Source organism: Umbelopsis ramanniana (assembly GCF_025399195.1).
Source record: "Umbelopsis ramanniana AG unplaced genomic scaffold K450scaffold_46, whole genome shotgun sequence".
NCBI lineage: Eukaryota > Fungi > Mucoromycota > Umbelopsidomycetes > Umbelopsidales > Umbelopsidaceae > Umbelopsis > Umbelopsis ramanniana.
The window spans coordinates 19,792-46,044 of NW_026252132.1; the positions used below are offsets into that span (position 1 = coordinate 19,792).

General features: G+C 43.6%; 17 protein-coding genes across 17 annotated transcripts; 11 read left to right on the top strand and 6 right to left on the bottom strand.

Moving 5' to 3' along the window:
• K450DRAFT_250432 (uncharacterized protein) lies at positions 1–618 on the bottom strand. The gene has a single exon (XM_051590552.1). The coding sequence runs from the start codon at positions 461–463 to the stop codon at positions 113–115; it is 351 nt and encodes a 116-aa protein (XP_051442700.1). The 5' UTR covers positions 464–618; the 3' UTR covers positions 1–112.
• A 1,140-nt stretch (positions 619–1,758) lies between these two features.
• Positions 1,759–2,727, top strand: K450DRAFT_250437 (uncharacterized protein). Its single transcript, XM_051590553.1, has 4 exons — positions 1,759–1,950; positions 2,034–2,116; positions 2,211–2,336; positions 2,412–2,727. Exons 1-4 carry the CDS (start codon positions 1,812–1,814, stop codon positions 2,646–2,648), a joined length of 585 nt encoding a protein of 194 aa, XP_051442701.1. The 5' UTR covers positions 1,759–1,811; the 3' UTR covers positions 2,649–2,727.
• Positions 2,728–2,736: 9 nt separating this feature from the next.
• K450DRAFT_250439 (uncharacterized protein) lies at positions 2,737–3,958 on the top strand. Its single transcript, XM_051590554.1, has 2 exons — positions 2,737–3,422; positions 3,495–3,958. The coding sequence occupies exons 1-2, from the start codon at positions 2,778–2,780 to the stop codon at positions 3,756–3,758; spliced, it is 909 nt and encodes a 302-aa protein (XP_051442702.1). The 5' UTR covers positions 2,737–2,777; the 3' UTR covers positions 3,759–3,958.
• Position 3,959: 1 nt separating this feature from the next.
• K450DRAFT_250443 (uncharacterized protein) lies at positions 3,960–4,909 on the top strand. Its single transcript, XM_051590555.1, has 4 exons — positions 3,960–4,140; positions 4,231–4,350; positions 4,443–4,774; positions 4,836–4,909. The coding sequence occupies exons 1-4, from the start codon at positions 4,053–4,055 to the stop codon at positions 4,866–4,868; spliced, it is 573 nt and encodes a 190-aa protein (XP_051442703.1). The 5' UTR covers positions 3,960–4,052; the 3' UTR covers positions 4,869–4,909.
• Positions 4,910–5,588: 679 nt separating this feature from the next.
• Positions 5,589–6,709, top strand: K450DRAFT_250447 (uncharacterized protein). Its single transcript, XM_051590556.1, has 4 exons — positions 5,589–5,930; positions 5,995–6,152; positions 6,222–6,297; positions 6,356–6,709. Exons 1-4 carry the CDS (start codon positions 5,864–5,866, stop codon positions 6,607–6,609), a joined length of 555 nt encoding a protein of 184 aa, XP_051442704.1. The 5' UTR covers positions 5,589–5,863; the 3' UTR covers positions 6,610–6,709.
• A 1-nt stretch (position 6,710) lies between these two features.
• K450DRAFT_250450 (uncharacterized protein) lies at positions 6,711–7,844 on the top strand. Its single transcript, XM_051590557.1, has one exon. The coding sequence runs from the start codon at positions 6,858–6,860 to the stop codon at positions 7,542–7,544; it is 687 nt and encodes a 228-aa protein (XP_051442705.1). The 5' UTR covers positions 6,711–6,857; the 3' UTR covers positions 7,545–7,844.
• K450DRAFT_250451 (uncharacterized protein) lies at positions 7,637–8,069 on the bottom strand. Its single transcript, XM_051590558.1, has one exon. The coding sequence runs from the start codon at positions 7,919–7,921 to the stop codon at positions 7,730–7,732; it is 192 nt and encodes a 63-aa protein (XP_051442706.1). The 5' UTR covers positions 7,922–8,069; the 3' UTR covers positions 7,637–7,729.
• K450DRAFT_250453 (uncharacterized protein) lies at positions 7,846–8,519 on the top strand. Its single transcript, XM_051590559.1, has one exon. It carries the CDS (start codon positions 8,219–8,221, stop codon positions 8,510–8,512), a length of 294 nt encoding a protein of 97 aa, XP_051442707.1. The 5' UTR covers positions 7,846–8,218; the 3' UTR covers positions 8,513–8,519.
• On the bottom strand, positions 8,520–9,411 carry K450DRAFT_250454 (uncharacterized protein). Its single transcript, XM_051590560.1, has one exon. The coding sequence runs from the start codon at positions 9,343–9,345 to the stop codon at positions 8,527–8,529; it is 819 nt and encodes a 272-aa protein (XP_051442708.1). The 5' UTR covers positions 9,346–9,411; the 3' UTR covers positions 8,520–8,526.
• On the bottom strand, positions 9,410–11,914 carry K450DRAFT_250457 (uncharacterized protein). The gene is made up of 7 exons (XM_051590561.1): positions 11,254–11,914; positions 10,989–11,176; positions 10,811–10,858; positions 10,540–10,731; positions 10,379–10,459; positions 9,836–10,303; positions 9,410–9,763 (listed from the first exon to the last, which is right to left on the bottom strand). Exons 1-7 carry the CDS (start codon positions 11,760–11,762, stop codon positions 9,657–9,659), a joined length of 1,593 nt encoding a protein of 530 aa, XP_051442709.1. The 5' UTR covers positions 11,763–11,914; the 3' UTR covers positions 9,410–9,656.
• Positions 11,915–12,679: 765 nt separating this feature from the next.
• K450DRAFT_250464 (uncharacterized protein) lies at positions 12,680–13,927 on the top strand. The gene is made up of 3 exons (XM_051590562.1): positions 12,680–13,047; positions 13,115–13,322; positions 13,388–13,927. Exons 1-3 carry the CDS (start codon positions 12,790–12,792, stop codon positions 13,807–13,809), a joined length of 888 nt encoding a protein of 295 aa, XP_051442710.1. The 5' UTR covers positions 12,680–12,789; the 3' UTR covers positions 13,810–13,927.
• Positions 13,928–14,607: 680 nt separating this feature from the next.
• K450DRAFT_200912 (uncharacterized protein) lies at positions 14,608–16,410 on the top strand (the record flags this gene model as incomplete). Its single annotated transcript, XM_051584648.1, has 5 exons — positions 14,608–14,950; positions 15,009–15,071; positions 15,147–15,644; positions 15,727–15,858; positions 15,914–16,410. The coding sequence occupies 5 exons, from the start codon at positions 14,608–14,610 to the stop codon at positions 16,408–16,410; spliced, it is 1,533 nt and encodes a 510-aa protein (XP_051442711.1).
• A 35-nt stretch (positions 16,411–16,445) lies between these two features.
• Positions 16,446–20,583, bottom strand: K450DRAFT_250465 (uncharacterized protein). The gene is made up of 7 exons (XM_051590563.1): positions 20,403–20,583; positions 20,226–20,328; positions 19,905–20,127; positions 19,617–19,792; positions 19,443–19,541; positions 19,058–19,378; positions 16,446–18,985 (listed from the first exon to the last, which is right to left on the bottom strand). The coding sequence occupies exons 1-7, from the start codon at positions 20,486–20,488 to the stop codon at positions 16,709–16,711; spliced, it is 3,285 nt and encodes a 1,094-aa protein (XP_051442712.1). The 5' UTR covers positions 20,489–20,583; the 3' UTR covers positions 16,446–16,708.
• Positions 20,584–20,815: 232 nt separating this feature from the next.
• On the top strand, positions 20,816–21,518 carry K450DRAFT_250467 (uncharacterized protein). Its single transcript, XM_051590564.1, has one exon. It carries the CDS (start codon positions 20,962–20,964, stop codon positions 21,241–21,243), a length of 282 nt encoding a protein of 93 aa, XP_051442713.1. The 5' UTR covers positions 20,816–20,961; the 3' UTR covers positions 21,244–21,518.
• Positions 21,519–21,596: 78 nt separating this feature from the next.
• Positions 21,597–22,848, top strand: K450DRAFT_250468 (uncharacterized protein). Its single transcript, XM_051590565.1, has one exon. The coding sequence runs from the start codon at positions 21,973–21,975 to the stop codon at positions 22,672–22,674; it is 702 nt and encodes a 233-aa protein (XP_051442714.1). The 5' UTR covers positions 21,597–21,972; the 3' UTR covers positions 22,675–22,848.
• Positions 22,849–23,304: 456 nt separating this feature from the next.
• Positions 23,305–25,697, top strand: K450DRAFT_250471 (uncharacterized protein). The gene is made up of 8 exons (XM_051590566.1): positions 23,305–23,400; positions 23,465–23,531; positions 23,598–23,910; positions 23,975–24,057; positions 24,124–24,748; positions 24,824–24,918; positions 24,992–25,283; positions 25,367–25,697. The coding sequence occupies exons 1-8, from the start codon at positions 23,352–23,354 to the stop codon at positions 25,586–25,588; spliced, it is 1,746 nt and encodes a 581-aa protein (XP_051442715.1). The 5' UTR covers positions 23,305–23,351; the 3' UTR covers positions 25,589–25,697.
• On the bottom strand, positions 25,592–26,062 carry K450DRAFT_250472 (uncharacterized protein). The gene has a single exon (XM_051590567.1). It carries the CDS (start codon positions 25,981–25,983, stop codon positions 25,807–25,809), a length of 177 nt encoding a protein of 58 aa, XP_051442716.1. The 5' UTR covers positions 25,984–26,062; the 3' UTR covers positions 25,592–25,806.
• Between the last annotated feature and the right edge of the window lie 191 nt (positions 26,063–26,253).

Here is a 26,253-nt window from a genome sequence, read left to right on the forward strand (position 1 = left end):
AAAGCGTCTTTCTTGCTCTTCTTGGAAGCCTTTCTAATCTTCTTTTCTCCCTTGATCTCACGGAGTAGACCTTTTACATTGCAATGGTAAGCATTTATCAACATGTAGGTGATCAGACAAAGAAGAAACACCGCTTACCTTGACCCCAGTTGAAGCACTCTTCGCAACCGATTTGCTTATGTTCTGAGCAAGCAGGCTTACCATTAGAGAGCTTGGTCCATCTGTGAGAGACATTAAGAGGAGGTCGGTCATCGCCCTTCCATTTGGCTTCGAACTCGGCTTCAGAGCACTGCTCGTGCAGATAGTCCTCCACTTGCATGTTATTGATACCTCGGTTATCCGTGGGACACTTGGGACACAGTTCCAGGGAGTGACGGGCACAGAAGCAGAAGCCATTCAAGCAGACACTGTCGGTGTCAAGGTAATTGTTATTATCTTCTTCTTGAGGAAAGTTGAGATCCATATTATGAAACAAATCGAAAGTGGTGAGAGCTGTAGACGTGAATTTTTGCCCTTGTGGTTTCAATTTTATAGCCCTGTCCTTGACGCCCACTGGTTATTTTTTTTTCTCACAAGAGGTCATATGCTCTTCGCATTCACATAAAAAGACATAGAGCCCCCGTGTATTGCACACCTTGAAATTACAACCAAAACAACTATAAAAGCGTGTCTCCTTGTACAGCATACTGTTCAAGGATATAATAACCCACGGCGTCTGCATATATCAAATTCCATACCTGTACACGGTTCATTCAACGACCTTCCTGTTGACAACTTGTAAGGTAATCGAAACTAGTCGTGTTACAAAGTTTAAATTATCCATACTGTAGTCGCTGGTATATTATGAGAGTTAAATACTATGTTCTCGATTGGCATTCTACGCACCTACTAGCAAGTAGAATACTGTGAGTCCAGAGCCGACATATCGTAGTCTGCAGTGTTGCCCCACAAAAGTCAGGGGAGCATTCTTTTGCCGATCCAAGCAACGCAAGGATTGATGCCATAACAGAAAGTCACGCGACGCCATACCCTATCAAAAATCCGGGGTAACCTCTTCACCCAGCCTAGCTTTGGTGCAGTCTCGATCCACGACCCACTGACATTTAATTTTTGAAACGTATTGCATACAGTCTCGGAGGATAATATGGAAGGTATGATTCGTGGTGGGAGATAGATCGTTTAGGAACAACGTATGGCTATGTGGTGTATAAGCTGATGGGGGTCACACAGGCCAACATTCAGTGGAAGTCGAAAATCTATGACGCAGCCGTGTGTTCAGTTCTAATTGAACGATAGCCTTGTGCTTGTTCGTAACTTCGAGTTGGTCAATTAAAACTATCTCAACTGGTAAATTAGGTGCAGTGTTTTTGCAGTGAAAAAGGGTCTGAGTGTCCGATCAGTGGTGACGACTTCTTTAAGCTGGGCTTGCTCTGTATGACAGTCTATGAGCTTTATTGCGCAGCCCAGAAAGAGCCACAGGGCTAGACGGGCAAGCCGCGCTTCACACGGTAAAGCGCGGGAACACCAAAGCTTAATTGGAGGTGTTCTTGGCGATTAATTGTTACGCCTTTCACTAACCATCAGCTATTGATGGAGACACTCAATGGTTATTGACTTCCAGTCTTTCATTGAAACACAGCCGTTTTTTAAAAGTCGGTGGAAAGTGCTTTTGGACAAATGGATGGTTGGACAAATTTCTTGCCGCTTAGTGACGTGTTTTCAAAGGTCCCAATGCCATTTTGGGCAATTGCAGGTCCCCAAAAACCAAGCTTTCTTCACCTCATCATCACCTCCCCTAATTTTCCAGCATCATGCCAAAGAAAGCTAAGCAAAATTTACCATTGCACAAAGTCATTATGGTTGGCTCAGGTGGTGTGGGCAAATCCGCACTGACCCTGCAGTACATGTACGGGGATTTCGTTGAAGAATATGACCCAACCAAAGCCGACTGTAAGGCATTTTTTTACCGTCTTTATCGTTCACTACTGTATTCAAGAAGACAACGATCTAACAGAGTGTCTTTGTATAATTAGCATATCGGAAAAAGGTTGTGCTCGACGGTCAAGAGTGCCAGATCGATATCCTTGATACCGCTGGCCAAGAGGAATATGCTGCTGTACGTCAAGTTACCTAAGTTTTCCACATGCGCAAAAACGTGCTGCCAAATTTAGTTTCTTGGCTCATGATACTAATTTTTCTTCTGGCTTCAGATCCGAGACAATTACTATCGCTCTGGAGAAGGATTTTTGTGCGTCTTTTCAGTATGCGAACACGAATCTTTTGAACATACTCAAGAATTCAGAGACCAAATTGGCCGAGTACTAGATGATGAAACGGTGAGTTGTCGTCACATCAATTCTGAATTTTTTTAAGACATGTTCTAAGTTCGATCAATTGTACTTTCTATTCAGGTTCCCTTCATTTTGGTGGGTAACAAGGTTGACTTGGAACATTTGCGCCGAGTGTCTTCTAATGAAGCAACTGCTTTGGCTGCCGAATGGAATTGCCCATATGTTGAGACATCTGCCAAGACGAGGCAGAACGTCGAGCAAGTGTACACACAGTTGATGCGTAAAATACATGTACGCAAGGAAACCCTCCAACGTAACGAGGCCAAGTCGAAGAAGGGCAAATGTCTGATTTTGTAACAATAGTGTTTTGATGTGAAAAACAATACCTCCACACAGCTTTTAAATAAATTTTGGCCACTGGAAGATTTTCCCTAAACTTTTGCTACCTCGTCTAAATTTCTTTAGCAGAAGCCTGCGTCCTCATCCATGCTGATGCCGCTATTGCTGGCACTCGTTGCCGCATTTACTGGACTTGTTAATGCAGGCGGCTCCGTACCTCCACAATACAGCTTTGGAGATTCAACGTACCCGTCCATCATTCCTGCATCATGGGCTTTAACCAATGCAGATTCCCTGGTGGCATCTAATTCCTGCATAATTGTCACCTCCCCGGCATTTGGAGGTGTATACCAAGCAGGATCTAGTTTAGCCATCCGATGGTTTCTGAACAGCGATGCAGCAATAGCTGTTGCTCGACTGAATTCAACATACCAACTTACTCTCTCGCTGGTTGATAATTACTCGAACCGGACCACACTTATTGCTTCTGGCGTTGATCCGTACAGCAGTGTTTATTTATGGGAAATACCAAGCGACACCGCTTTCAACAGGAGAGCCTACATTGCTGTTAGCGGACTACTTGGCAACCTCACTGCCAACATAGCCTCGGTTTGCATCGATAATCCCCAAATTGCCGGTCCATTCACCATTCTCAATCGACAGCAGCCCTCTTTCTTCATCACAGGTCCAGATCCAGGTATTGGGCAGAACAATACAGATCTCGGAAACCGTAATGGAACTGGGATCGAGTTACTACAAAGTGTTCCTATGGGCAGATTGTTCTATAATGTGGTAAGTAATATGTTTGTGGCTCGACTCCCAAAAATGGTTCGCTAAGAAATATGTCCTGTACTATTTATAAAGGCTATTCCCATTGCTTGGTTTTGTACGATTAGCAACATCAACCTGGTGGACATATACTTGGTGGCAGACCAGGGTAGCTTCAACAGTACAATCGCTCAAAGTTTGAACGTCAATAGCGCACGCTATTACTATACCGTCCCTTCCACTATCAATCTGCCGGAAAATACCACATTCAGTATACTAATGTACGGCCGGAACAGCAACTCCTCGAATATACTTTCATGGGCGCGCGATGGCCCATATAATGTAACTACAGCTTCGTGATGCTGCTCGACTTTTCTTGTATGATAGCTTATGCCCCGTCATTGTATATTATCGTTTTGTAATTTTCGATACCCCCATTACTCATCTACTGTCAGCGATATCCTCTTTTTTTTTTTTTAATTGGCTTTACCGTGCAACGATATAAAACGTTGAGAATATTAGAATTGGTATTATTTTTAACCACACTTCCAAAGCGCTATTAATTGGCTGAGCGCTGTGCTATTTACGGAAATCAAAAGCCTCGTTGGGCAAGTCCCAACCCAGGTGAATGTTTTTCTTCTTCTTCTTGCTCTAATGTCAAACTACAAGTGGTCAATTATACTATTTCTCGGCGCAATACTCACTAGTTCTGCCCAAGATACGTCTGGACAGTGTACATATGGTATGGTTTTGAGAAAATGCCTGCAATCTTGAAAAGGTGTTCCTAGCTTGTGTTTCTGACATTCCTTGGTCATCGATCCTGTGTATATAGGACCCGGCTATTACTGCGGAACGAGTATAGGGAAGCAAGCCGATCACTTGTATTATTGCGATAATGGGCTATGGACAGACAAGGAAGCTTGTCAGTTTGGATGTTTTGCCAATAAACCAGGTACGTGATGGAAGATAGTTTTTCCCGTGATTACTTCGTTAGGTCTGGATCAACGTATTAAAGGTCATACATCTATATGTCTATTTCTTCAGGCTACCCCGACTATTGCTTTCAAAGCCTTAATGCAACAATTTCATATGCATCTCCTGCTTCATCAAATATATCCACATCACATCTTTCAGCTGCCATACCTTCGGGTACCCAAAATCTGATCAATGCACATGCCTCTCCAACAGCCTCATCTACTTCTTCATTAACGCCTTCACCGAGTCCCTCTCAAAACATGACTTTAATATGGTCACAAGCTATAGATTCTTTTATCAAAGATGTTTCATCTAATACTACTCACATCAATGAACATCTGGATGCGATGATTGGCAATATGCTTGAGATCACGGGCGTGGAGCGCATACCATCAAATGAGGTAGTCTAATCAAGATGACCAAGGCATTCAAAACGTCTTCACTCAAATATTGGCGATATAGAAACCCACAAACTCTGTTAGCACGGACCCATAGCGGGTTGATAATTCAACGCGAGACCTGGACATTACATTCGATGATACCATTAGAAATTATACCTCCTTTTGTACTATTTATTTCATTTTTCCTGGAGACTCAAATTTAAAGTGAAAGCACCGACAGGCGCAGAATTACCAAAGTGTAGTCTAAACATGCACAAATCTTGATGTCGCGGTGTTTTACCTTCCCGTTCTTGTGAAGATCCCAACAAAAAAATGCCTGGCAGCGTCCCCATCTCACTATATTCACATGTTGGCAAACCAACTTGGAACCCTCAACCTCATGTACTAAGCGGATTTCAGAGGTAGACTACCGAAGCATGAAGTGTTTACATCATGACCACCAATATAGTTTCAGTGTCGCTTATAGTAGCTTTGACAAACGTCATTGTATACAAGTAAGAACAACATACGGGCGATGATTCTTCACGAAGACGCTATATAATTGCCAAGTTGAGTAAGGTTTACCTGAGCCGTGCGAGTCTTTGTCTTTCAAAGCACACATTAACTATCCGGCGCAAAACCGCAGAGCAGATCAAAAATCAATCCACTTTTATCAAATATCGATAACATTGTCTCGTTTATCCTCAAGTTTCTTTATTCTTATGACCACATTCTCTGTCGTATATGGTACATTACCACGAAGTAAAATTTTGTGAAATCAATATTGTCCATGACCCACTGCTACGACATCGGTTCGCATGGATGTAATTAATGCAACATGGATCATACATTTATAACCAATGCATTTGCGCAGAACTTACTACACATGATTTTATTTTAAGCGATGAGATTAAAGAACTAAATACCAGCTGACAATGGATACAATAACCGACAAGCTAATGAAGCAATTCGATTGTTGCTGCCAACAAGCGAGCAGTGGCGAATTTTGAGATCAGAGTTTCTGAAAAGCAAGTCACAATGACGACTTGTTAAATACTTCGAATATGAACACCATTTCTCGGCATCCCTTTCCATTTGTTATTACCAAAAATGCCTCTCGTCACTGCGAGTATGAGTATTACCTCTGCCTTCAAGGAGTCTGGATTGATTCCTGATGGTGAGTAAAGCAAGCATACACTACTGTAGCAACATATTTATCTATACTGACATTCCTTTGTCAGTCCTTTCACAAGTACCCTCCGATACCCTGATTGGTATAAAGTATCCTGGTGGTCAAGATGTTGCTATCGGAAACAAGATGACCCCCGAGGAGGCCTCAGTGGCCCCAGAAGTCACTTTTGTTGCCGATGACCCTAGTGCTTACTATACCTTGATTATGGTGAGTTTAATAATGCATTTACGATTAATGTCCCGCATGAATTGAGTTTTGATGAATCCCGGTCTTCAGACAGACCCCGATGCACCCAGTCGAGAGGATCCCAAATTCGGAGAGTGGAGACATTGGATAGTTACTAACATTCCAGGTAAGTATTGGGGTAAAGGCAGTTCTACTACTACTGCATGCTGACGAGGTGCTACTAGGTTCGCAACCATCTGTTGCCTCTGCGACACAGCACACTCCATACATTGGTCCCGGACCCCCGGAGGGTAGCGGCTTTCACAGATACTGCTTCCTTCTTTTCAAACAGAAGAGCAAGGACCAGGCAATTCAACAGTTGTCTCATGAGACCAAGCCAGACAGAAGAAACTTCAAGGCCGAAAAGTTTGGTAAAGACAACGATTTAGAACTCGTTGCTGCCAACTTCTTCTTGTGCAAAAACTCCAACGATGCTTAAACCTCTCCCGACCTCATATCATCTAAACCTGCTCAAGATAATAAAGTCATTGTATACTTAAATCAGATTAAAGGTCGGCTTACATGAAAGTTACCATAAATTGCGGAGAAGGAGCGTCATAGTAGCGTGATTTTCTCGTCCGACTGCGTAGAAGGGGATAGGAATAAATTGTGGTATAGATCTGATCTCACGGTCAGAAGAAAGACTTGTCGCTTTGAAGCATACCGAAAATAATTGAAAAGTAAAAAATGACACTGATAATTGTTGGCGCCAAAATCTCCACGTTTACTCGAACTATCCGACTAGCGCTGGAACATTTGAACATCCCATATGAATTGCTCGAAACATTGCCACATGAAGAACTGGCTTACAAGTATAATGCTTTTGGCAAGATCCCAACCCTGACTGACAATGACCTAGTTGTTAACGAAACCTTGGCTATACGACGTTACATCGATCACATCAATGAACACCACACAAAGTCACTAGAACCCGAGGGTATCCAAAAACTACTTCAAGTAGACCAATGGGTCAGTATCGCCAGCGACTACGCGTTTCGAGAACTTATTCTGGCCATCAGCAAGCCTCGTCAAGGTATGGAGGGCAAAGGTCAATGCGAAGCTGACATACAGGCCAGCTTGAAGAATTGCCTCGACAGAGCCAGAGTAGTCCTGCGAGCGATTGAGCAGCATTTGGTATCTGGGAAAGTTCAAGAGAATGGTTGGCTATGCGGCTCTTCTATTACTTGGGCAGATCTTTTTATGTTTCCAGTGTTTGCAGACTTCGCATCCCTGCCTGAGCGCAAATTAATGCAGCAAGAAAGTCCACAGCTATGGAAATGGTATCAGCGCTTCGCAAAAACAGATATTGCAGCCAAAACATTCCAAGGCACAGTAGCTGACCAGCGGAAAGAAAGTCATCAAAGTAGTCTCTAGCATGTGAGCCCATGTTATGTTTGTACATTACCTTATTAACGGTTCTGAATAAATCGACATACCGTAATTTCCAAACGTATTTTATGAACTTGATGCAAATACTGTTGGCCTGCAATGTTCATGCATTTAATCAAATGGTTTTTGTATCACCACCTAACCTACCGTTTGCAACATGCATGATTGCCTCAATAGTGTCCAAATATTCTGATATGTTGTAGGCTGAAAATAGTATTTCGTGGATGATGATGTAGCCACTGTGCGGAGGGCCGCAGGCATGATATAGAAAAGCCGGTGACAATGCCGTAGAACATGAGACAAGGGACTGTAAACAAAAATTCGAATAAAGTCCCCTGATAGGTCTTCCGATCGCAGCGCATGAAGTAAGACCCAGGTTGTTATTTGCCTTGTTTTGTCAGTTCTCCATACTCATTTCTTTTCAGTATTATGTTCTCTTTTTGGCCAAACCTCCCACCTTGTTCGGATGACCAAGTATGGACTTTCCACCATGCGACTGACTTGTATTTGGGGGAATGATCATCAGTATTATTTCTGGTGACTCAATCGATTGAAGGCGTCTGCCTCCTTCCCTCCTGACGGGCTTGGAAGAACGAGAATGCGCAAATTAGGCCCAGGTCAATTTCAATTTGACAAGCTTTATAGGAAGTCAAACTAAAATGAGGGTAATTTTATCAGCAAAGTATGCGATGGGAGCAGTGAGTTTATATATACAGTTGAGAAGGAAAAGAAAAAAAAAAGATACAGTGAAAATGGAGAGGGACGGTATGTCTTGTTTCGCATTGAAGCCACAAAACGCAGATGCAGAAGTAGAATGGGGGTGCATTGACTGCGTGTGTCGCAAATTTTTGTTATTTTTCATTTGTAAAATGGGAATAGAGATGGTTGCAATTGAGTGGTATATGTATGCCTTTGTTAAAAGGCATTGTGTAGAAGAAAAACAATATGGATGATGATGATATAAAACCTAGCACAGCAATGACTGGATTGACGGAAGTCTAGGATGTGTAGGGTAATCATTTTGTTCTTGATGCCCATAATCTACTGTTGATGTATGGTATGCATTTAAGCGAGGATCCAATGGTGGTAATATGCTGACCATAGGTAAGGGTTTGGCAGGGAGCACAGGGGATGTATCCAAGCTGCATTCCATTATCATTGGTTTTGCGGGGCTCATTGGTGGGGTGTTGCCGGGTGTCTCTATGCCTTCATCTGATTCCTCTGTACTGCTGCTGTTGCCATCATGAGCACCAGGATGCTGAACTTGAATGTGTCTGGCAAGTTGACCTGGCCTCCAAAAACTTTTGAGACATCGTGGCACAGGGCACCGTTGCAAATTCCAACTACCTGCTTCTGGGCGTGGCGACCCAAGGTTTCTAGACTGGCGTGGGCGAACAGAGGCAAATCGAATGACGGAACAAAACTTTTGCTGCTCGCTATAGGCCATTTCATCTTCAACGCTCCATTTCTTGTCCTTTGACTCTCTTCTCTTCCGCGGAGAAGGTCTACGAAAGGAAACCGATGTAGGTTGAGTGTGGATGCGCATATGTCGAGCTAGCTCATCCGACCTCGCAAAGCGGCGGTCGCAGTTTGGAAATGTACAACCATGCGGGCGCTCTCCAGTGTGCGTTCGAAGATGTCTTGTTTGATGCTCATGACGATAGAACGATTTGGGACATATTGGACACTTGTGCGGACGGGGCAGCATTTGTAGTGAAGCACTGTTGTTCTTGCTGGAAGCTGGTGATTTGGTACTAGAGGGAGCAGCGACTAGAAAGCTTTGCATCGGGATAAAATAAGCTTGATGGAAGAGAAGGTTGAAAGGAAGAAGGAATTAGAAAAGTCTATCAAGTTATATAATGAAATGGGCATGTAGAGTTTCACATCGGAAGCACAAATGTTTAGAATAGCAATTTATTCAGAAGCCAAAGACTAAATACCATAAAAGGTAGCCCCCGCATCCCAGCCTTTTGTAACTCACCCCCGTCCTTTTTTTGAGTGAAGAACGATCGGCAAACAACATTATATAATGATAAATATACAGTGCGGGCTTGTACCATGCAAATTTTATAGTAGAATTTATTTTGACTTGCTTCCTTATTCCTTTACCGAGTGCAATCCGTGCGCACCCGCTTCTCTTGTGCTTGCTCTTTGGAACATCATTCCTCGTGATCCAAGTGGTGTTTTGTTGCTATTATTTGACTCTGATGTGCCACGATGAATATTATTCCGTAAGGGCAAGAGTGTGTGCAAAAAAAACAAAAAAAAGTGCTTACCTTGTTGAATATGCCCACCTCCGCCCCGGCCACTTCCGCCCCTAAATGTTCCCATTCGACCACCTCGTCCTTGTCCTCGCCCACGCCCTCTTCCGCTGCGGCCGCCGTGACCTTCACGGTTCTTCCGGAATCTTGGGTTATTCATCGCTACTTGCATCAGTTCGCGAGGAACCGGGGTCCCAGAGCTTTCAAGATGCTGCACCAAATCACTGGCAAATTTGTCCTCCTTACTGACAATGAGAGTGTGCGCCGTTCCCTTTTCTCCTGCTCGCCCCGTGCGTCCAATACGATGCACATGAGAGTCTATGTCTCTAGCAATGTCAAAGTTAACCACCGTTCGTACGCTCTTGATGTCGAGACCACGGGCGGCAACGTCAGTAGCAACGAGAATCGGAAACTTGCTTTGTTTGTAATCCTTTAAAACCTTCTCGCGTTCACTTTGCATCAAATCACCGTGCAACGCCCCGCCTGGAATACCCAAAAAGATTTAAATATCTACAGTACCCCACCTCACCCCTGACCAGCAACCCGCAATGTCCTTACTTGGAAATCCGGCTTGCTGTAGATTGGTTGCCAATTCGTCAACGGCTGCTTTCCGTGACACAAAGATGATAACGCTACCAGCTATTTCCCCCCACCCCCAATCATATTGTCAAAAACGAGATTACATAAACGCATGTTCAAATCTTATCATGTTTACTTACCGGCACAAAATCCTGCTAATTGCTTCATCAGCCAATTCCACTTGAACGATTCATTTTCTAGCACCGTTATCACTTGGGTAATGTCTTCATTTGCTTGTCCAGCATGACCAACACTGATTCGAACAGGCTCATCCATAACCTCACGTGCCAACTTTTCTACACGCTTTTGGAAAGTCGCACTGAACAAAAGTGCTATTCAAACGAGTCAACGTCAACACGTTCCACACCAGTTTTACAGGAGACAAAAAAAAAATTCCCCCAATAGACTTACTTTGACGATCAGGTCGCACATTGTCACAGATGGAACGCACTTGTGGTTCTGTTCCAAGGTAAATACCATCAACAATGGAGAGAGAAAGGCAGAAAAAAAAAGGGGAAGAAATATATCGGTCTCAATGCGGTCCGTTCCATAATATGAAAGAGTCATCAATGGTATCGAAGTCCCTCACCAAATCCAAGATCAAACATCCTATCTGCTTCATCCAATACAAGGTAACTGACTCGTCGTAGGTTGGTGGCTTTCATCTTTATCATGTCAATTAATCTTCCGGGAGTTGCAACAAGAATTTCCACGGTTCCGCTCCGCAGTTCTTTAAATTGGTCCATTTTAGAGGCACCGCCGTATACCGCCGCCACTCTAAAGAATATCAATATTATAGAGTTAGACAACGTGAGGCTCAAACCTAATCTTCCCATGGGGTGACATTATCTTACTTGAGGCCATATGCCTTGGCAAACTTCTTGCTTTCTATGTAAATTTGATGAGCTAGTTCTCTAGTAGGCGCTAGCACCAGTCCAATAGGACCATCACCTTTGACCAATTCCGCTTGATCCATGATATGAATGAGCATCGGGAGTACAAATGCAGCAGTTTTGCCAGATCCAGTCTTGGCAATTCCGATTATATCCCTTCCTTCCAGTGCCACCGGAATGGCTTGCCTCTGGATACCGGAAGGTTCGGTATATCCACATCGCGCGATCGCATCCATTAAATCCTCATCAAATCCAAAATGACCAAAAGATATACAAGGCTTGGCTGGATTCGCACCTGTCACATGAAGTGATAGGTCTTTTCGAATGGCTTGTACTTGTTCTTGGCTGAGAGCAGCTATTTCTTCATGCTCAACGTAAAAGTATTTTTCAATCTCGGGATATTCGATTTCGGCATGGTTAACTCGAGCCAGGGGCTCAATCTCTCGTTTGACTGGGGCGACGTTACTCATACTGGTTTCGTCCCAGTCTGCCCCGAGCTGTTGTTGTGCGTCAATCGCCGCTGCTGTGGAATACACTTCTTCATCCGAGTCAACATTCTAAAAATGAGAATTTTGGCTAAGCTTGGACATCCGGCAAACTGGGCGGTAAACATTTCTCTTTGTTATTTTCCACTTGCCTCGTCGCGTTCGGTAATGCCGTTGTTGCTACCAACCATGACCCCTTTCTTCTTCATGTGATTCACATAACTTTCCATCTCATCTTCTTCTTCCAGATCATCTCTTCTGAGTTTGGGTTCCGTGGTCTCTGCTGCCGCTTTATGGCTGATATCTGCCATGAAAGCCTCTAATGGATCGTCCTCCTCCGGTTCAGTTACTGTGTGACAGCCAAAAGGCTCAGCTTAGAAAGTTGTCCTACGCCAATACGGAATGTCTCGCTATTTCTAACCTTCTTTAACAGTAATTCCTGCGCTCTGAAGCAAGTCGTCTTCGTCGTCGAGAGTGATTCTTGGCCGCTTGTTCAATGCGTTCGAGTTCGTTTGTTCTGATCCGCGTTTTCCTTCAATGGTTGATACCCCCGTCATCACCGCAGGTTTGGCATCTGCATTCTGAGAAGATATCGGTTGCTGCTTCTTTGCACCCAAGCTGAAGGCGAACTTTTTGACCGGCTGCTTGTTTTGAGACATTTGCAAAGCTTCGCAGTAAAGATTAATTGTTGAAATCTGTGCGTTTACTGACGTGCAAACGCGAAACTCCGCATATTACAGTCACGTGCACAGCTGGTTTGCACAAAAGCTTGACAGGAAAGAAGAACGGAAAAGCGTACCAAGTGTTGATGTATTTATGAGTCATTCCTTATTCCCGTCTTTACGTGCCTCCCATTAAATAGAGAAAATAATTATCATCTACGGTGGAGAGAGACAGCTACCGCATCACGCACGGCAAGCGTAAATTCCGCTGTGACTTCTCGCTTTCGCATTTTGAAAAACGTCATTATTGAACGTGCTGAGAACTACTCGTTAACTGTCTTTTCAATAGCATGCGCATTCTCGTTGTTCCCATACTCAAAAACCGCTGGGCATACTATTGCCATTCCACACTACCGACTACTTCCAGACTCACACAATTTGTGAATTGGACTGGCTCAAAATGGGAGAAATTTGGTGAAGCCGATCCCACCTCGTGGAAAGGAAGACTGTTCAAAACCGGAAACAACTTCATGGACCGTATGGACTATGAAGAATGGTTTTTGAAAGGTGTACCTATAAAGGAGGACTTAGAACACGAATTAACAAAGGTAAGCGACTACATATCTTGGCACGTCCGTTGAAAAATGAACAATTTGCTGATTAACGTATTTGAAGGTCCCTGTGCACCATCCATCGTCAATCGACAGTGCGGTCATAAGGGAACTTCTTCAAACGGCTGTCGAGCATCGACTTCCCTACCATAAGAAGTACATGTACTATTCTGCATATTGGATACCAGCTGCTCTTTCATTCGCCATCGTTCCACTTATTCCAAATATCCCTCTGGCGTACAATACATTTCGACTGTACAGTCACTTTAAAGGTTGGTGATCATTTGAATGAGTGAAAAGTTCTTCCAGAATATATCTAATTTTGGGCATCAACTAGCGTACAAGGGAGCTCAACATCTTCAATACCTCATAACCCATAACTGTCTTAATACTGAAGCGTCTCCTGACCTTGATCGAATTCTGCAAGGTGTACAGCTCTCAAGTTCCAAGGAATTGATACTGCCATCAACAATCACAGAACCTTTTTCTGCTACAGAACCTACTGCTGCTCAGACAAAGCGAAAGCCAAATCTAGACCCTCTACACGATGATATCATGGGAGTCATTGACATTAGCACGTTAAATCGCATTGCACATGAATGCGAAGTTCCAGGTTTGGAAATTGAGCTCAAGCGGGCACGTTTCCAAATCCTTTCCAAAATCGTCAAAGATAGAGCTGCCAAAAATACGTTGGGACAGCTACCTGTTGAATGGAGAAACGAATTTGAGCTGGAAAAGAAAGAACAGAAGATAGATTAATTCATATTGTATCATATTGAACCATAGCAATAGCCTGACATAAACCCCATCACATTCACTTCACTTTTTAAATGTAAGCGCGCTTATTTAATAAAATGATTCGCCTACATAAAAGAAAGCCTTCATCGACACGTTTAGTTGTGATTTCATATGGCCAATTTGACACAGTCGTGAGTTATTAACTTCACAGTACGATGTTATATTAAGGTACGATCTGTGTAATTGATGCTCGATTTGGTTTGTTGCCCATTACTTTTGGTGTATTCATGTTGTGCGCACTCGCTATTGGGTAATGGGAAAGTTTTTCGGGGCATGTGAGTCGGATAAAGATGACTACATAGATCATAGTGCTTATTACTGATAACCTTCCAAATGTCAAATGGAAAATTATAGTTCGATTCTTGTCTTAAGATAATTAATTATTTGTATAATGTACTTGGGTCTTGAAATATTCGTAAAACAACCTTTCAAGCATATCGCTTCCTGCAGCTAAACACTGGTGACCGATCTGACTTTCAAAATTCAACCTGGTTATTTTTTTAAAACCATGAAAAGTAGGGTTTTCCTTATGCTTTATGGATTATTTCATACCGAATAACACTCACAAAGCTGAATTCTATGCGTATTTTTATTTTTTTTGTATATTGTCATAGTAATATTTGGAGAAATAGAAGAAAATTCTTCAAATTTACATCGAACAATGCAAAGGCCATATTTTGACTTCACACCAGCCATATAAAATCCCATCACATAATTTTTTTTATCAGCTTGCACCGATTGCACTACTTCCTATCCCTCATGTCGGCTTACACTGTGCCCTTTATCTCCTCTGCTATGGTGGCTGCTCTCGGCGTGGCATGGTGGCTATTGCAACGCTCAGAGCCCAACCTACCGCCACTAGCACCTGGTTGTCTTCCGGTTATTGGTCATTTACTTGCCCTTACATCGAAAGAGCCTCTGCAGAAGCTGTTCCTGAAATGGAGCCAAGAGGTTGGCCCCATATTTACGCTCAAGTTGGGGGTCAAACGCTGGATTATCATCAACGATAGCGCTACCGTCAAGGATTTAATCGTCAGCAGAGGCACCATCTATTCTTCGAGAGATATTTCTTCTGTCATGACCGATGGGATTTTTGACGGTGGTAAGTACGATAGATTAAGCATCTTCTTGGTGTGTTGACTTACTTTCCTATAATTTAGAGACTGGAGGTGGCTTCGCGTTCTACGAGTACGGAAAGCACTGGAGAAATCTTCGTCGGATAGGTAAGATACCATGACGGCATTTATCCACATGCTCACCTTTTTACTTACCCCTGTTGAATGTATCCTATTTCACAGCTCATTCTGGGTTGACCAAAAAGAAAATCGACGACTATCAATCTACATTTGAACAAGGTGCTCGCACACTATCACAGACCCTGTGGAAAGATTTGGCGGAGGATCCTGACGTTGAAATATCGCTTTGCCGGTACTTGGAGGACTACGCTTTGCTCAGTGTATTAAAAGTCGCGTATGGTGATGCCATATATTTGAAACCTGGAGACAAAGAGCTTCAGCCAGTCTTTGAACTTACGGCTGCCGCTGCCACCTTTTTAGGACCGAAGGAACAGCTATTAGAATTCTTCCCAATTTTGAAACGGATCTTTTCTCAAGACGTTCCTCTGGTGAAATATATTCACAGCAAACTACACTCCTTTTATGGCCCGCTATTCCAAAGCTTGGTGGAGAAAATGAAGAATGATCCAGAAAACGTCAGCGATTGCTTTTTCAAAGAAGTCGCAGATCAATTGACTTTGACCCAGGGAATTGGGTTTTCAGCCGTATTCGTTGGCGCTGGTAAGTAAGCAGTGAAAATCAGAAGAAGCGCGAGTAGTTCAACCAACTGAAAACCTTATCTTTAATCTGTTTCAAAATACAGGATCAGACACAACAGCTTCAACTTTACAGTGGATCTTTGCTGTTCTAACCAATAATCCTGATATACAACAAAAGATTTTTGAAGAAATTGATGCCGTGGTTGGTAGGGATAGGCTTCCAACAGCTGACGACGGTAAGCTATATACAGATTAAAGACTTACGACGCTTGATGCTCATTTTCCATACAGAAACCAATCTACCTTACCTACAGTGTGTTATATTGGAGACCCTCAGATTATTTGCACCAGTTCCATTGGGAGTCCCTCATGCTACCAGCTCAGAAGACACATACAACAACTTTGTCATTCCGAAAATGGCCACTGTGATCATCAATGTTCATGCTATTCACAGGGACCCAAAACGGTATGAGGAACCGGAAAAGTTCGATCCGACTCGTCATATGGAGTACGTAAAGGGTAAATCCGCACAACGGTTTTCGCAAAACGTAGACGATCGCCCGCACTTGGCTTTTTCGACTGGTCGTAGAGCCTGTGTTGGCATCCACTTGGCTGAACGAAGTATCTTTATGGCCGCTGCTGTGCTGGTTGCTTGTTATCGATTCGAGGGTTCTCCAGATGTATCGCGTAGCAAAGCGAATCTTGCCACCACATTCGCCCCTGTTCCTTATGAGGTTCGCTTGATTCCACGCCATGACGCTGTTCACCAATTGATACAAGACCTGTAAAACTGATGATCTAAGGAATACAACAACAAATTTTTTATCAATTATAATATTTATGAATGATAGGTCATATGGCTTTTTATTTTAATGGAGAAAAAAAAGAGGATGTGATAGGAGTGACAAACGTTATGACAAATGAAATAAAGTAATCAAATCCTGGAAATGTACCCTTTGAAATGGTGAGAAGGGGGAAGAGATATCATATGGAAGAGAAACAAATCGGATTATTGGAAAGTCGGTCTATGCGGTCAGAGAAGAAGGGAGAAGAATGGATAGAAAAAAAGATAGTGGTTGCTTTTGTTTAGGCCAAACGTTGTTGCAATTTGCTAGCCTTCTCTGGTTCGATAGAAGCCCAGAGTTGGTTTCGAGTACCATCGTCCAGTCCACTCACAATAGCTTTAAGGCCATTTGCCATGCGGTCGGCAAGCTCACCCTTGATAACATCAGCAGAGAGAACTTCGACATAGATCTTGACAATGTGGGGAAGGTTGTTAGCACTGACGATGGCTGGGTGACCAGCATCAACCAAATCCATAAGATAAGTGTAGGTGGTTGGTGCTTCCTCCTCATCATTTACAATAGGCAAAGCGGCGACCCAGGCAGAAATGACAGGGTCAACTTCAAATTTGCTAGAGTTAAATCTGCAGATCTTGGAGACAGCAGAGATAGCGTTTTCAGTGACATAGATGTTATCAACATCGCGTGCCTTGGGGTCGTTGATGATGGCAAACAATGGGTTCAAAGCTGCAGAGCAGGCATCAGCGTATTGTGGACCACCAAATTGACCACATGCACCCAATCCATAAGCAGCAGCTTGGCGAACATCATTGTTGGGATCTTGAATAGAGTTGACCATACGTTCCAAGAAGTGGCTGGAATAAGCGAAAGATTGTGGACCGGTAAACTCGACAAGGTCATCAAAAACGCACAGAGCCCACTGACGAGCAGATGGGTTTTCGTGTTGCAAGAAGTGAACGACAGATGGAAGGATCTTGTCAAAGTAAGGCAAGAATGCAAGGCGGTGAGTCATGAAGACAGTGTGGATGGCGCGTGCAAGTTCAGACATGACAGATTCCTCAGCTTCCTCCTCCTCCAACATGGTTTCCTCTTCTTCAGCATCGAAGTCAGCAGCTCGTCGGTTGTTCTGGCGAGTCTCGAGACGTTCATAGAATTCCTTGAGTTGAGCCTCGGTAGCTTGGATGAACTTTTCAAGTTCTTCAGGAGTCATCGAGTTTTCACCAACGATTTCAAGTGATTCGTAGAAGGCAATATACACTTGAAGCAAGAAAGAGGGATCCATCTCGTTCATGATAACATCAACAAGCTTGGCATAGATGGTATGCCACATGGATGAAATGTCAGCGGCGTTAACGTTAGCCTTCTTGGCATCTTGAAGTAAGAGAGGCACCACACAAGCGGCAGCGTGTCGAACTCCATCGTGGAAATAGAACTTGAGCAAAGGAAGGACAATGTCAAGGACTTGAGGAATATAGGGCAAGAAGCCAGCACCAAGTTCGCGGGCATAGCAAATCAACATTTCAACAGCAGTGCACTTTTCTTCCAAAACAGTGGTCTTGATACCAACTTGTTGACCATCAACACCAACAAACTCCCAGCCGTCTTCAGCAGAGTAGTTGGCCTCAGCATCCTCATCAGGATCCAAAACAGCGAAATCAGGCTTCAACTGAGCAGATTGAAGCAAGGGAGGCATGATGACGGGGAGGTACGGAAGGAAGTCAGGGCCGAGAACTTTGCACATACGGGCCCAAGAAGCGAGCAAATATGAAGTTTGAGGATCATCACTCTCGGTGACAGATTGTTGACCTTCGATCAAAAGGCTAACGAAGTCCTGGGTAAAGGGAGCAAAGACTTCCTTGCCAACGGCCAAAGCAATCAATGAAGCACACTCCATAGCTTTACCGCGAAGAAGGCGGTATTGCTTAGCGGTGGCTTGTCTCAAGATGTTGAGGAGCAACGGCATAATGGCACCGTGATATTTAATAAACTTGTCTTCAGCACTATCCGCAACAGTAGCAATGGTAGTGATAGCTTGTTCTTGAACATAGGTCTTGGAGGTGTTCAAAAGGACCAAGAGACGTTCAAACAAAGGATCAAGGTAAGGATCCAAGACAGCCTTATCAACTTCTTCGCAGAAGTTCACCAGAGCAGCAGCAGCATGAGCTTGAACTCTGGGTTCAGGATCCTCCATGACGGGAATCAAGGAGCTCAAAACGATCTCGTGAAAGTTCTTTTGGAGAGCAGGAGCGAAATCAGTCGACATTTGACCAATGGCATTGCAGGTGGCATATCGAACACGAGCGCTGGGGTTATTGAAGTAGGGAACAATCATTTGGATAATGTTTCCAAGTTCAGGTTCCATAATCTTTACACATCCTTCACCAATAGCAGAGATGGCCATTAAAGCAGCGTGGCGTTGTTGCCATTGTTCAGATGCAAGCATTTGAGGGATGAACTGGAAGGAGACAGGAAGAACAGCCTTTCCGCCCAAATATCTAGCCAAGCGATCCATAGCATGCTCACCAACGACGTAGTTCTCTTCGCTGTCATCATCATCAAGCTGAAAAAAACATTAAAGTTAGTGATTGCAAAGTGTAAAGTCGAAGGCCAGTTATTGAAGATGAATACATACATCATCGGTAGTGTACCATTTCTCGTCATCCTCCATATCGGTCATCATTTCAAGAGCAACGGGGATGACTTGAGATGTAAAGTCAGCAACCTTACGAACCATGCCTGGAGCAGCCTCAGTCAAAGTCATCAACAATTCCAAAGCAGTCTGGCGGAGAGCATCTTCGAATTTCTTTTCCTTGGCAATGTTGATCATAAAAGTAACAACGTTAGGAAGAGCTGATCTGAATAGGCGAGGGCAGTTCTCGGCGAGGTCAATTAATGTCATAATGCTGTCTGTCAAGGCATCCTCATCGGGAGTAGCTGCAAGTGGTGTCAAAACCTTGAGGGCAAACTTTAGCCATAATTCCTCATCTGAAAACAACCATCAAACGACAAATACATACCTCGAGCATATGAGGCATCAAAGAACCCAAGGCCTTCTGACTACCGGGATCAGCCTGAAGAATATAGGCAACAACAGCCTTAAGAGCAGCGATACGAACCTAAACAAGATGACCATTTACTATGAGCATGCATTGATCTATGTTGGATTGAATATTTGCTGAAATCGCGCTTACGTTTTGACTTTCGGGATCCGCGAGACTTGCTGAGAAGACACCCTTGAGGGCATCGTTGTGTTGATCAGAAATCAGATCAGGAACAGCAGTGAAGATGCGAAGAGCAGATTCTCTGAGTTCAGCTGAAGGAGAGCGGCTACATTCGAACAAAGCGGCCATAAGTTGAGCCCATTTTTCTATATAGGGGAAAGGTTTACGTTGAGATGAGTACAATGATTATCAAGCACGAGCCCCATAACCCCAATCCGTTCAAAATTCTCGCACAGAATATCTTTCCACGCTACTCACCACCTCTCAACATATCGGTCTTGGCAATCTCTGCAATGGCATCACAAAGCTTGTGTCTAGTGCTCTCATTGGTCTCATTGGATAGAGATACCAACAAAGCAGCTTTGACACCTTGACGGGTGTTCTCCTGCACCAAACCCCAAAGTTGGGCATCCGGGTCTTCAGCGGTGGCGATAGACTTGAAAGCAATACGACGGAACAAAACACTAGCAAATGCCCGAACCTACATCAATCAAATTAATAAGTCTTCCCAAATTATCGTTTGCTTCATCATCCCTTATGAAATAAGAAGGCAAAAAGGAAGGCTTTAACGATACATACGTGATCTTCAGAGCTGGAAGAGGCCAACTGAGTGAGACCGAGCAACAACAAGTCAGGTTGCTGTGCGATCCATTGATCGTTCAACTGAGCTTCTGCTTGTGTTCTGATGGTGGCGGCCAGATTAGCACATTACTTGGTCGCGTTTTTCTACATCAAATATGACAGATGATAGCCTACCTAATTTCATTGTCGGCTGAGGGCAAGCTGACAAGTAGGGACGACAGCTGAGACAAGGCTTCGGCGGGAATCAAGTTCTGTTCCATTGTTAGACAAATGGAGGCCTTTCCTTGTTGCTTGGGTTTGTTAAAAAATGCAAACTGATATCACTTTCAGCCGAATGCAAGGAAAAAAAAAAAAAGGACCGTCACGCTATCACCACAATTTTTTTTTTTCATTCTCCCCACCTTCGCAACCAGCTCACCCAGACCTGTTGTACCATCAATTCATTTATTACGTTCTGCCTACGCATTAACCCTCGGAGATCAAGAAGAGATCTCTATGTATCACGTATTATAACTTTTTTGTATTTGAACTTACGAAGATACTCTTTTAAGATGCTTTGAAAACAAACAATGATCTTATAGGGTAAGGGGAACTCAAGTATGTAAAGGATATTCCTATTTCGAGTTTGATGACAAGGCACGAGCTTGACAATGGAATCGAACTCGACCAACTAAGGGCCGTGATATAATTTCAATGGAGTTACCATTATGTAGACATCCATACGATTACCTCCATGTATGGAACCATCATTCTTAGATTCCTGTTCATGCCTGTTATAAAGGTGTCTTTAGCAGTGAATCTATTCGTAGATTTAAAATATGTTATCGTACTGGGTGGACAGAGCAGAACAAAGCCTAGTTCGTATGAACGGCGAGCCTCAATACCCACATTTCGTTCTCCGTTTCAGTATACGGGGTGCATTGCATTGCCCACCAACAGTTACACGCGTCCATTCTCTTTTTGCAGCGGTTACGGCCATTTCATCTTCTTAAATAGCGTGTTGCACTTCATATGAGGTCATCCATATCCTGTTTCCCTCTTTATTTGTCAATGTCTATAGCAAGTGCATAATTTCACCCCCTATAGAAACAAAATATGAAAATGAAATAGCATTAACCTCCAAAAACTTGCTAATATCCGTTTTGCTCATGCAGTTCTCCGCTCGCTATTCGGTGAAGCAATATGATGCAATACAGTACTCGTCTCTGCTCCTCTTGTCATATTGGCAGATCTGTAGGTTCCAACAACATTTACTTTGGCTCCGGCGGTACCGTTGCTTGGCAAACGTAAACGTGCTTATTCTGGGAAAAATTTATGTTTCCTCTCAGCTGTAGTTTTTCCGTCTACTTTGAAGGCAATAACGATAGGAAAAAATTATAAACTGACGAATATCCATCGCATATTGTTTCAGTCACGAAGTTGGCCAGTCTGAGATTCATTATCTTTTGGCCAATAATTTGCCCAACTTCAAACCTCCTATCTTGACTCGCAAGAATGAAAAGATGGATTGGTAGACAAAAATAATCTTACTGCGCCTTTTACAGTATGACGCATCATTCTCCTCAATTTCACACCTTCGATGACCTCCTTTTGAGACCGTGCCCGTCACCAGGAATCAGATGAGACCGGTCACGTGCACTACGAAAGGCGGTGTCATTTGACGCTATCAAATGGCGATAGGTCCCTGGTGATCCTGTAATCGTTTGTCTACCTTTATCCAACTACTTTTTTACATTATTTTATTATGAGTATGCAAGCTTCTGATATGCCTCTAGCCTTTGTCGAAACTGTATCACATACAGAATCCCAAGGTGTGCAATTGGACGCTGCAGACTTTCCAGCTTTGCCCAAAGATCCTGAGTGGGAGCTTATCAATACAGGCGATGCCGATCATGACCTGGATGTTGTTCCGACTACCAAGGAACGCCAAACGACATCAAGCGATGAAGACGAACAAGACGACAATGACGATGACGGCTGGATAGAATATGCGCCAAGACCAGTACCACTATCCTATGTCCAAATAGCATCAAAAGTGACTGCACCAGGACCTTCGCCCAGACAATTAATGCCTAAGCGAATTTGGAACTCAAAGAACAAACAAATACAAAATAGCCCAAGTCCGCTCTTAAATGAGGAGGAAGAGGAGGAGGCTACTGATGAATTGATGTACCTTGCCAAAGATAAAGGTTCTCAACGGCTCCACGATCAGACTGTGCGAAAGACAAGGGACCGTAAGATGATATCTGAATCTCGATATCACCTGACCGATGGCCGTGAGCGATTCGTTAATTCCGATATTTTAATTTTGCCGGGTAACATGAAACGTCGAAATCATGAGCTCATGAAAAGCTGGAAGTGGCTCTCGAAGGTCGGTAAACGAGACAGCGGAAGGGGTGAGCGGAAGAAGAAGGCCTCTGGCGCCATACCGGATTATGCCGTGTAATCGTCGACCCCTGTTCAAATAGATAACCTGATGTGCAGTTAGTGAAACAAAACTTGCCAATGTCATCTATACTCTGTAAATATGCAGATCATTCATTAGTCTATAGTAATGTCCAGTGAAATAATGATATCTGCTTATGCTTAAGGCATAATTTTTAAACCGTAATTCTGGCCCTAGCCGTGCCTTTGCTGGAATGCCCAGTTTTCCGATATCATAAATATTAACCACCCCGGTGTGCATAACAATGCTACGATCCGTTTTTATATGCTTTTCAAAAAGTTATTTTTTTATAAGAGGTGGTTCCGGCTCATATCAAGTGAAAGTGATCATCAGAATCCCAATAGTCATTGGTGTGAGGTGTTGATCAAAGGCGAAAGAAACGCGAGCAATGATAAATTGTCTGTTTGCAAGGGCCACAATCGTGTACTCATCACAGTCGATGACGGTAGCGATGAGAAGCTTCAAGTTCCACTCAAAATTAATCATAGCCTGTCTTCCGTTCAGAAGATGAGGCTCTCTCATGAGAGAGCCCAGTGGAGGAAAAATTCCAGTACGTCGCTCAACAAAGCTTTTGTGCCTTGATAAACCACGTGATTTCTCCAAACAGACGTTCTGATTATCCATTTGCGAGCGGTCGACAAATAATCTAGTTAATCAACCCTGGCCATTTCATCAAGATGACAATGGAAGTTGACGGAAAAGAACATCTCGCTTTGGATCTAGATGGTAATGGAACATGTTGAAATGCATTCACCGTAGATGATCATCCGTTCTCACTGATCCAACACAGTACTCAATGTTACCAACGAAAGTCGACAAACCTATGGTCTCAGACATCAGGATTACGAACGCTACCGGTAACCTTCCGTACGCCTTACAGACGATATGATCTTGGTCAAAACGTCTAACATCTTTCATTACAGTCAATATTGCTCGCAGCATCTTCGAAGATTGAGACAAGTGCTTGGTCAAACGCAAAGTAGCGCTTCCAAGCCCTACCAGAAGAAGGAGTTTCCTGATGAGATTACCGATTCACGATACCTTCATATACTTCTATTCCAAAGCGAGCGTGCCTGGGCATACGCTATGGAGTTGAAGCGCGAATCCAGCAGCAGCGAATCTCGCAAGCATCACCATGTCGTTAAGAGATTCCGACGTGCAGCTCTGTACGCTTCGCAGCTATCCGAAGTTGCTGAAAAGCACTCTGCAGAAAAGAGAACTCAATTGGACGTCAAGGTAAATAGATGGTAAAGTCATGGAAAATCGATGGTGATATGCGTTAATCGATACCGATTAATAGGCTTATGCTTCCTTGATGAATGGCTACCTCAAAATGGAGGAGCAAAAGTGGCAAGAAGCTTTGGATCACTATGTCGCTGCTAGGTATAGTGCATGCTACATTCAGAAGAGATTGGTATGATTTAGTAACTGAAAGGCAATCTATCTTAGAACCATTTATGAGACTTTGGCTAAGGCTAGCAATGCTCATCAAGAAACACTTTGCCACTCGGCTATTGATGAGATTGATCCCAGCATTCGATTCTGCGCCCATATGCTTCGAAGTAGCGGCGGAACCTCACAGCATGATATCGATGACCTTGTATCTGCGATGCGAGACAAATCAGCTCCTGGTATGGACTTGCTGGAGGCACAGCTTGCTGAAGTTGCTGCTCATTCACGCCAGAAGCGCGCACAGGAAATGACGAGCATTTCATGGCGCCATACAACCGTCGAACTTCGCAATGCCGAATTGGCTATGTCTATCCTAAAGGCTCAAGAAACCGCACAAGCCGAATCCGGTAACGATGTGGATCGATTTGACGAGGTGTTATCAGCATGGGCTGAGGCTGAAAAGGCCGCAAAGAAAGCTATCAAGGAAGATGAGGAAGCAACCGCTAAAGTTAAATCATCAAAGAGTGCGGAGACGACTCAAAACTTGCATTTCTGTTACACCTATGCAGCCTACAATTTGTATGCTAGATCTATTCAGCGAAATCTATCACTTGCAAAGACCATTGTGAAGGAAGGCGGCCGACCACAAGATATTGTCAAACTATATGATGATGTTCTAAAGGTATAGTAGAGTAGTCGTTTACTGAAATGGTGAAAAAGGCACAATGACATGGACTGATGCGCATGGTTTTCTCAGAACGTGGGCTCTATCGGTGAGCTCCCTACTGTTCAGCACGATCATACTTTTGAGCAAGAGGTCGAAATTCAATCCAAATACTTTAAAGCATGGAGGTAGGTGCCGCAGCGGCTTTGTTTTCTATGTTGTGTTATGTTTAACATTTTTTAACTTGATGTATTTGTATAGATGTATTCATGTTGCAGACGCATACTCGAGCTTGGGAAGATATGCAGAAACATTGGGACTATTTGATCTGGCATTCAATTACATCTCTCAAGCGCGTGCGAGCTTACAGCAAATTACCCCACAAAATGACGATGGTCTTATCAACATTACCGAGAAGGAACTGCAGGAAACTGAACAAACCATACGCGGCCGAAAATGCAAAGCTCATGCTGCATGGTACCTCGAACAAGGCGAACAGACGGAAGATGTATCACGCAAATTGGAGGATATGGACTTGGATGAAGTGGACGAGGTAAAGTTGCGCAAAAGAAAAGAGTGGCATTTTGGAAAATTGGGCTCTGCACTAAACTGTCAACAATACATTACCTACTTTAGGTTGCTTTGATCAAACGTTTGGATAACTATCCCGCTAGTATGACTGCCAAGCGTCTTCCACACCTTGTTGATTTCCCGCCGGTATTCCAACCCATTCCTATGAAGCCCATGCTATTCGACCTCGCATTGAACCATGTTGAATACCCCGAGTCCTTATCTACAAGATCCGGAAAAGATCAAGCGAGTGGTGGCTGGTTTGGCGGCTGGTTCGGAAGAAAATAAAGCAAACCCCACCCGCACGACTGTTGAAAATTCCGAAATTAGACGTCGGAGCAATAAAGGCAAACTTACACTATTGTTTCAAAAGCATTTCTTAGCGTACGGACGTGCGTACGCATTTTTTATTACTACAAGGAGATTACTATAGTACAGTGGTGAAACAAAGATGAAAGTTGATGTTGCGGTGTTATACATCAGCCCACTTGCAAGTTAGATGTTCATCAAAAGTGTCGATTGAGCAGTCTATGTTGGTGTAAGTTTTTTTCAGTGTGAAAACGACGATGGCAATGCTGACAAGACCACGCAATGGATCGTCTGCTTGCGGTATTAGTTCGTATTTTCGGCTGCAGCGGGACGGTTTGCTTCATTGAGCCCGTATAGCCAGCAGCGTGCAACATCTCTGAGAGTGTGGCAGCGGTAAAGCGAAGATAGGATTGCTTTGTGAAGGCAGCTGAAGAAAGAATGACAACAGAGGAAAGAGCAGATGGTGGTGGTGGTTTCAGGTCAATCATGATTTATATCCTATGTCTGGCTGTCTTAGGGAGAAAAAAAAAAAAAGGTTATTGCCATCAACGGTTCGAAACATGGTCGAAATACCAATTGCGGTAAGAAAACAAAGTGTCTGAAATTTTTAGGAAAAATGACTTCCATAGCCTGCCGCCCCACAG